Source organism: Equus asinus, chromosome 10 (assembly GCF_041296235.1).
Source record: "Equus asinus isolate D_3611 breed Donkey chromosome 10, EquAss-T2T_v2, whole genome shotgun sequence".
NCBI classification, from domain to species: domain Eukaryota; kingdom Metazoa; phylum Chordata; class Mammalia; order Perissodactyla; family Equidae; genus Equus; species Equus asinus.
The window spans coordinates 22,230,130-22,240,042 of record NC_091799.1 but is presented as its reverse complement, the minus strand read 5'-3'; the positions used below and the strand labels follow the sequence as shown (position 1 = coordinate 22,240,042).

Sequence of the window (9,913 nt, the reverse complement as noted above, 5' to 3'; positions counted from 1 at the left end):
TCTCTAGGATATATATGTGTTTTCTTCAGGGAGAAGTTAAGATATTCTGATATCCATTTTTAAGAAACCAAAGAGACAGAATAGTTTGAGGAGATAAATTTCATAATTTCTCTCTTTATAGATGAAGGAAATGAAAGTTCAGGGGTTGACTTTATGCTCTGTGTAAATTAGTGACAGGGACAGAATGGAAAGCCAGACCTATGTGACACCAAAATCCATACTCCTATCAACTATACCAGTCACCCATAGGTAGTCCAAGCCAGAACACACATCTAACATTCCTTTATATTTTCTACTTACAGGACAGCAATGCCAAGGGGAAACCAGAGTCACATCACTGAATTCCTCCTTCTGGGACTGACCAGTGACCCCAAATGGCAGGTGTGGCTCTTTGCCAGCTTTCTGGCCATGTACCTAGTTAATGTGTCTGGCAACTCAGTCATCATTGCAGCCATCCAGAAGGATACTCATCTCCACACTCCCATGTACTTTTTCCTCTCCAACCTGTCTTTTGTGGACATCTGCTTTACAAATGTCATTGTGCCAAGGATGCTGGCAAACATGCTGAGCAAGAGCAAGAAGGTCCCCTTTGCCCACTGCCTCACCCAGATGTATTTCTTTGTGACCTGTGCAATCACTGACAGCTTCCTCTTGGCTGCCATGGCCATGGACCGCTACGTGGCCATCTGTAGCCCACTGCATTATACTACAACCATGAGCCCCAGGCGCTGTCTCCTGCTGGTGATAGCATCCTGGGTGGTGTCCCACCTCCACTCACTCACCCACACGGTTCTTATGGCCCACCTCTCCTTCTGTGGGCCCAACATTATCCACCACTTCTTTTGCGATGTCCAGCCACTGCTAACCCTCTCCTGCTCTGACACCTCTGTCAATGAGCTTTTGGCCTTCACAGAGGGCTCCTTTGTGATCATGACTCCCTTTGTCTTCATCATTGTCTCTTATGTCTACATCACCCGTGCCGTTCTGAGAGTACCTTCTGGGAGGGGCAGGTACAAGGTCTTCTCTACTTGTGGATCCCACCTCACAGTTGTGGCACTATACTATGGGACTGCCATCTCAGTGTACATTCGCCCCTCATCCACCTACTCAGTGACAAAGGACCGTGTGGTTACTGTCATCTATACTGTGGTAATACCCATGCTGAACCCTTTTATCTACAGCCTTAGGAACAAGGACATTAAACAAGCCTTGAGAAAGCTGACTAGGAGAAAAGAATATAATAAATAATAAATTTTTTATAGGGAAGTAGTTTGAAATTATGAAAATATCGCATTCCTCATCAAACTTCTTCCTATCTATTCATTTATCTAAATTGGTAGAAACTTATGATTTCTTACTTTATTCAGTGAGTTATAATTTATTATTTCTGTGTCCTTTTGATATGCTCCCACCATTTGATATGTTCCACCCAATCAAAGAAAAATTCTTTGAGCACTTTCTTGCTTTCCATTACATCAAGATGTTCCAGACTCACCTTGTACTTTCTCTGCTCCATACCTGAAATCAGCCATTTCTCTACAAAGCCAGGCTTCCCAATCTAGATGCCTTCTTCACTCCACTCAGACTCTGATAGTGCATCTCAAGTTACTGTTCACCCATTTTTGGATCTGACTCCCCTCTCTAAGATATACCTCACATAGATGTGCTTCTCACCTTGTGTGGGCACCATCACCTAATACTGTGTTGCCCTCAAGCATGACACTCTTCTTACCATGTCTGATCTCTGATTCCCCAAACTGGGTTCCCTCTTCACAGTGACACTGGTGTTATCTTGTTTGGGTTTTGACTCCCCACACTGGGTTTCTCCCTTCCATAGAAGCCCTCTTTCTCACCCCATGTGGACTCCAACATGTCATGGCAGACTGTCCTCATCTTGGACACTCTCCTCCCCTGTTCAATTCTGAGAACCTACTCCTGACTGTCCGTGTGCATAGATGTCATCTTCACTCTGCCTGGACTCTGTATCAGTCTAGGTTCTCCAGAGAAACAAAACCAAAAGGATGTAGATATGTGGATATATCGATATAAGATAAAGAATTGGCTCACATGATTATGGAGGCTGAGAAGTCCTAAGATCTGAAGTTGGCAAGCTGGACACCCAGGAGAGCCAATGATATACTTCCAGTCTGAGTACGAGTCCAAAGATAGGAGAAGACCAATGTCCCATCTTAAAGACATTAGGGCAGAAAGAGCAAATTCTCCCTTACTCAGCCTTTTTGTTCTATCCAGGCCTTCAGCAAAAACTCATGAAACCACTCGCGTGGCCACTGCAGACGAAGACTCTTGCTGGAAACTTCTCAGGGATTCTCAAGAGTTGAAGCATCTTCCAGACAAGCCTTTGAGAACCAACTGCTTTGGTGCTTCTGGCAAAGATCTTTAGTATCAAGCTGTCTTACCTCTAGCAGAAGCTTCTCTTAACTTCGCTCCTCTCATTCTTTCAACAATTCCATAAGCCCCAAATTCTATACTAAACTCTTTATATCAGGAACACAGAATGGCATCTGCTTTTCTAACTGGCTAATGCAATTTTTAGTACCAAAAATGATTCAAAAGAAACAGAAATTTAAATATGAGAATCTGGAATTGGTTATTCAATATACTTAGATCTGAAGGTAGTAATGACTTCATTGCTAGTGGAAAATGGGACACTGTTAACCCATGGAATCCATTGGCAACATAGTTACAATCACTAAGGAGACCAAATAGCCTTAGCAATAGGATGTTACAATGGGTATAAAGAGGATACGGTGAGTGGGGTGAACTGGCTGCTTCAGAGTATAGTAGAGAACTTTGAGAAAGAATATGGCAACCTCAGCGCTTTAAATTCCAAGTTCAAAACATGGGTAAAAAGCTAAAAGCTTTTACAATTTCCCCCAGAAAAAAAAAATCCCTCCTTTCTTCTTTCACAGGATCAAATTTTCGAAAAACTAAACCCAAAGTCTCATCCTGTAGGTGACTGAATTACAATGCAAATTGAATTTACAGCCATTTATATTAAAGTTAGGGCATTGCTTGAGAAACAGTGATTTCCTAACAAATGGAATGGGAAAATTTTAAGATTCATTGCAATCTGAGTACAAGGAAGCCCCAAATGTCACTGAACTTCCTTTGCCAGTATACAGAGTCCTTTCTCCTCTCTCTGCGAAAGTTATCTGCCCTTTGCCAGGCTGTAATAACTTCCTGAGGCAGTTATCTTGGAAGGGAATGCTGATTCTTCTCCAGACCAATTTCCACCCCCCCTCATTTTCTCCAGATCCATAATTAAACTCAAATCATGGCAGAACCAGCAGTGGAATTACCAAACCTGCCCTGAGAGATGCCATAGACAGTGAAAAAACAAGATGTTACCTATTATATTAGCAGAAAAATGGCTAATATTTATGGGAATGGGTCTAAATGTACTAGATAAAGGAAGAAGGAAAATGACTTTGGATTGGGCTGAATTTATTGATGTGGGTGTACAAACCAGAGATTCTGGGTTCATTGACTTAGCTTAAGTAGCTGAAAGTGGCTATAACAGTTTTCTCAGATGGTTAACTAAAACCTGGCTACATGAAGTCAAGCTGAGAATTTCCCTGGTATACTGTAGGGAAAGCACAGAGACTGAGGAATGCTGGAGTATACTTATATGTGTCATCTCTTCTTAAATATATATCACACTGAAATGTCTAGAGGACACTTCCTTTACCACGGCTTTTAGAAACATATTGGTGAGAAAACCATACTTCCTTGAAAGTATGTATATTCTCTATAGATAGTGAGAGATGGCATACAGATTCTCTATATGACAGTGAGAGATGTCACCACCGAAGTGGGCCAAAGTTCTGGTCCAAAATGTTTAACCTAAATCTAATCATGTGCAAACAATCAGACAAATAGAGAATATGAAACATTCTACAAGGCAAGTGTCCTGGATTCTTTAAGAAGAATCAATATCAGGAAAAACAAATAAACAAAAAAAAAAGTGGAGATTTTTTCTGTATTAAAAGAGACAAAAGAAACATAACATCCAAATGAAATGCATTCACCTTGATTGGAGTCTAGACTGGAAAAACTGGATGATGTGGAATTTGTGCTCATTTTCTTGGATACAATTAAGGTTTAGGGATTGTGTGGGATGCCTGCTGAAGTTTTGAAAGGGGAAGTGACATGTAGTCTTCAACTTACATTCAAATAGATCATCAAAAGATTAATTGTAGAAGTTTACAGAAAGAGATAAAACAAATGTGGCAAAGGGTTAACAATCAGTGGATCTGTGTGAAGGATATATGTGTTCATTGCAATATTCTCTCCATTTTTATGTGAACTTGAAACTTTTCAACATAAAATTTTAGAAGCAAAAATATAAATTAGATCATGTCCCTCCTCTATTCAAAACCCTACAAAGCCCCAATGGCTTCCCATAGCACTCAGAGAAAGAGCCAAAGTCCTTGTAACAGCCTCCCAGACCCTACATGATCTGGTCCCCATACCTCTCTGCCTTCTCATCTTGCTGCTCTCCTTACCTACTCCTCTCCAGAAATACTGGTCTCTGATGTTCCTTAAATAAACATAGATTGCTCCTGCCTTGGGGCCTTTGAATTTACCATTTTCACCATCTGAAAGGCTTTTGCCTCAAATACTCACACGTATCTCCACTTTTGTTCTCTCTCCATATTCAAGCTTTACTAAAAATACACTTAAAATCCATGGCTTTTTCTGCTTGAGAACACAGCTAGCCCATATTTCCCAGCCTGTCTTAGAGTTAAGTATGGCCATGCAACTGAGTTCTAGCCAAGGGAATGTGGGTTGAAAGATTGCTCATCACTTTAAGGTCTGGCCCATTCAAGTCTCCTACCTGCAACCCTCTCTCTTAACCCAACCACCAGCTGAACAGAGTGGTCTCTGAAGAGCTAGAGGAGGATAGAACCACAAAATGGAGGGATCCTGGGGCCCTGAAGGACCACATGGAAATAACATTCACATTGGATTCCGTGTCAGCAAGAAATAAACTTTTATTGTATAAGCCAAAAATAAATAAGTGTAATCATAGTACAGAGGGGTTGGTTTCAAGATAGCAACATAGGCAGACTCTGAATTCACCTTTTCCTACGGACATAACCAATTTACAACCATTCTTGGAACAATTACCCCTGAGAGAGAACTGAAAACTGATAAAAAAGAACCCTCACAACAAGGGACAGTCCTGACTGAGGTGGAAGATGCAGAAATTCCTTTCTAGAGAGAAAAAAAAAAAGCCAACTTCATGAGCCACAGAGCTTCACAGCTGGCTGGGAGCAATCCTAAAGTACAGAGCCTGCCCTGGAGGAGCAGGGGACCTGAGTTGGGGAGCATCACCACTATAAGCATCCTCAGACTTGGCACATCTAAGACCAGTCTCATAATATCTGGCTTTGATAGCTACTAACTACAATGAGGAATACCATGAGAAAAGCTATCGGGCATAAGCAGAAAAAAGTCAGCTCTTAAAGGGCCCACACACAACTTCACTCATTTGGGAAAGCAACCTAAAATCACCAGAAATAAAGGTTCACAGTCCTTTGGTGAAAAGTCACTCACTTGATAGTATCTGGGCAAAAGTCAGTGAGAATGGAGACCTCTCCAGGGATGGAGACATTGGTGGCAGCCATTATTGTGACCTAGCACAGGTGTGGCAAGACAGACCCTGTCAGACACTATTGGTGTACTTCCTCTGGCCTGTTAGCCCAGGGTCTGCCCCACTCACCAGAGTGCCAATTTAATCCAGTTCAGCCAGGGCAGGCAGCCCGGCCTAGGGGCTGGCCCCACCCAACAGCAATCCCTCAGGCAACTTGCAGGCCTACAAAAGCAGGGTGCCTGGATCCTCTGCAGGCAGGTGAGTGGGTCCTCCTCTGCAGGGCAAGACATGCGCGAGGAGTGGGTGAGTGTATGGGGCATTGGTGGAGTGTGTGGGGGCCTCTGCAGTGGGGCAACTGGGTCTGCTTCAGGGGACCAGGGCTGTGTGGACCTGTGCTCTGTGGAGCTTGTCAGCTGCAGAAGACATACTTCTCAAACAGCCACATAGGGCACTTCACTTGAAGAGCTGCATATAAAATGCCGTGCAAGCATTCAATAAATGGTTATTATGTGAACATATTCTCATCCTTGAACTTATTTAATTCTCCAAGCACTCTCTGCCATACAGGTACTAAAAAATCCATGTTACAGATGAGAAACCTAAAATTCAGAGAGGCTAGGAGTGTGCCCCAAATCACAGCTTCTCCTTGACTAACTAGAACCCAGGAATCTTCGCTCTCAGGATCCTTTTCATGGCACCACACATCACTCCCCAACATCCTAGGGATGGCCCCAGGCCCAAGCCTTCTCTATCTACCTATCTCAATCTCCTTCAAAATCACAATGATAACAAGCCACTAATTATCTGAGATTCGAAGAAACTCATCACCATGGAATTCTTAGTATCCTGAGTCTCTACTCTTCTCCCAAACCTTCCTTCTTAATGAACTCCCTGGGGGTGGTGGGTGGAAAGACTGCCTGTCAGCCTTGGGATGAGATTATGTGCAGGGCAATCACCTTCTTCCATTTCCCCAAGCTTCCTCATCATTCAAGTAAATCTGCAGGGGCCAGTGATGGTAGCTTGAGATAGGAGAAAGCCTCATCTTCCTAATGCCTGAGGCCACACTGAAAGACTACTTCTCCAAAGGAAGAGAGAGAAGAGTCTGAGATGACAATCACACACACAGCTCTCAGGGTGTAGCGAGTCCTGTCAGCTCCCACACCAAGCCTGGGTCTTTTCCTTCCTCACATGTTAGGAGAGCTCTACCTATCTTCCCAGCCCCCAAACCCCCCTAATCACCAAGCTAATGAGGCTGAGGAGAAGATGCTTGGACCCTGGAATGGCCATCCTGGAGATCAATATTCCTTTTCTGAGTAAGTAGCTGTTATCCTCAACTCTACCATTATACCCAAGTCCTATAAATCCTGGAGAGTTAGAAACTGAGAAATCATTTTGCATGATGTCCTCTTTTTACAAAGGTGAAATCTGAGACTCAGCATAGCTGAGACTATAAAACCAGGTCATTTGCCTAAACTTCCAAGGCCATAGTCTCCACACTCCTCCGTTTCTCCTTCTCCATTTATATAACACAGGGAGGATTTAGTATTGGGGGGTAAGACCCCAAGGAAAGAGGTTCTGCCCTGGGGAAGGGACAGGTGTAGCTGTGAAGATGCCATCATGTAGAACCTAGCTTCTGTTGGCCCAGACTGGGCCCTGGTGGTCCCAAAAGTAAGCCTGCTGAGGAAGGCTCCAGATTCTATGGCCTCCCCCTGGCTCTGAACCTCAGAATAGCATGGGCTGTGAGCTGACACATAAGAGTGGTTAAGGGGAGATTGTGGTATTGGGTAAATCACTCCCTCTGAACCTCCAGTTTTCCCTACCTAAAGCGGGCACGCAGTTTTCAACTATATCTTCATAATATTTCTTACCCAGTAATACAATCTGTAAAACACATAGATAGCAGAATTGCTCTGATTAAAGAGGAAGAGACCTGGAGTCCCTCCCATTAAGCATTCTCCTCAGCTTTCTGACCCCTCCTGGAGTGGCCCCTGAGTCCCCCAGGGAAGCGCAGTTTGGAAATCTGTGAAATGGATAAATTCTAAGATCACTTCTCTCTCCAACAACCTAGGATTCGACAAATGTCATTCTGTCCCCCCAGGAATTTACATTCTAAAAGGAAATACTTGCCCATCACACAGGAAGTGTTAGCCATGCCAGCCAGTAGCTTAAAAAGGTGACTGTAGATGGTAGGATGACTTAATACCAAGTCCTATTGGGTAAGGATTGGAAGGAACTGGGGGAACTTCACCCAGAGAAGATGACTTGGGGACGTGGTAGCTGTTTTCAAACAGCACAAATAGCTGTCATAGCCTCTGATTCTTCTGTGTCCCCAGTGCCTGGCACTCAATGAAAATTTGTTGAGTAAATTGTAACTCAATGAATCAATCCATGAACGAAAAGCAAAGCTAACATTACTAGCAAAGAGAAAAGTTAGCGAATAGGATGCTGGGACTGCCAGGCTTAGTAGAACGCTTAGCTTTTGCATTTCAATCCAAGATATACAGAGTCATCCAATTTTGAATACAGAGGGGCAAGGGGCACAATTTAGGAGGCAGTGGACTCCATTTACTGGCAATATTTCAGCTGAATAGCCTGGCATCTCTATTCCTGATGGGTTCGTGTTCTGGAGAGTAGAAGGGAAGAGAAATCTCCCAAGTTCTATTTAAGACCTGAGATTCTTTTTCTTACTCATAGACTTCAGATAGAAAGAGTTGAATTAACCACACATACCAGTTCATGGCATATTGCCAACATAGCATATGAGCCCCTTTTTATTTTATTTATTTGCTTCCTCAATCACTCATGAACTTTTCTACCCACTCCTCACTCTTATTGCCCTCCTCCATTCTAACAGGCTTAATGTTTAACCTTGTATATGGGTATACTTGTTGTTTTGTTGCATTTTTAAATTATTTTTTAAGGCACACAATGTGATGTTTTAATATACACATAAATCATGAAATAATTACCATTTTGTTGCATTTTTAGTTAATTTAAATCATTTTGTGCTATAGGTCTCATTCATTTTCTTACTCTTTCGCTCAGATTATGTTTTTAAAATCTATCAATGTTGCTGTGAGTAATTCTAGTCAGTTGTTTCTAAACAGCTGCATTATACCCTATGGGGTGCTTCTGTCACATTTACCAGCCTATTCATGGACATCCAGATTGCCACAAACTCCCCATCACAGCAAATGACAGTGCAGAAACATCCTCATCCATAAGCTTTTATTTGTCTTTATTGGAATCCATCTGGGATATCCATCTTGGACCACGATTGTTGGGTCATGGAATATTCATTCACTTGACTAAATCATGCCAGTTTGTTCTTCAGATAATGCACCAGTTTACATCCCCCCAGCAGTACCCAAGCATCCCTATATTGTCACATCCCTGCCGAGATTTGTCCTTATTCTCCTTTCTAACGTTTGCCAAGCTAACAAATGTAAAGTGAAATCTCATTGTTTATTTTTTCTTTTCTCTGATAACCTAAGGATTTGAGCACCTTTTCAGATGTTTGTTAGCCTTTTGGCTTTCTTGCAAATTTTTCTACTGGGATTCTTATATTCCTCTTGTTGACGCAAAAGTGATTGTTGCAGATTCTAGATATTAGTACCTCATCTGTTAAGCATCATCTCCCAGTCTTTCATATGTGTTAGTTTTATTCATAATTATGATGTAATCAACTTGGTTTTGCCTTTTTTTTATGCTGGATGTCTTGTTTAAGAAGTTCTTTCCCCTCTAGCTCATAGATATTCACCTATAGATTTTTTCTATTGACTTTATTGATTCATGTGTCACCACGGGTAAGTCCATAACCCATCTGATTCCACCTTTATATATGATTTAGCAATTCTCTTTGATTATCCTCAGTAATGAAAGTTTTCCCAACACCTCCAAACACTCCCTCCTTTCCCCTAATGGTTTTTAGCGCCACTATTTTGCTGTATTAAGTTCCTATATAAATGTAGGTCTCACTCTGAGCTGTCTAGTATTTTCCGTTGGTCTTTTATCTATTCTTGCACCAAAACCACACTGTTTTTATTGTTATGAACTTTTTTCTTCTTAATCTCTAATAAGACAAGTGCTCTCTTTTTACTCTTCATTTTCAAATCTGATTTAACTATTTCCTGATCTTTATTGTTACATGTGAATTTGAGAATAAATTTATGAGGGGTTTCAAAAAATCCAACAGATATTTTGATTGAGATTGAATTAAATTTATAAATTAACATAAGAAATTACATCCCTATAATATTATTAATTCCACCGAAGAAGATGGAATTTCTCTTCATT

General features: G+C 41.8%; 1 protein-coding gene across 1 annotated transcript; it reads left to right on the top strand.

Moving 5' to 3' along the window:
* The first annotated feature begins 309 nt into the window (after window positions 1–309).
* LOC106830792 (olfactory receptor 1L4-like) lies at window positions 310–1,248 on the top strand. The gene has a single exon (XM_014840597.3). The coding sequence runs from the start codon at window positions 310–312 to the stop codon at window positions 1,246–1,248; it is 939 nt and encodes a 312-aa protein (XP_014696083.2).
* Window positions 1,249–9,913: the final 8,665 nt, after the last annotated feature.

Coding starts and splice junctions, on each gene's coding strand:
- LOC106830792 (XM_014840597.3), top strand. CDS start 310: ATGCCAAGGGGAAACCAGAGTCACATCACTGAATTCCTCCTTCTGGGA.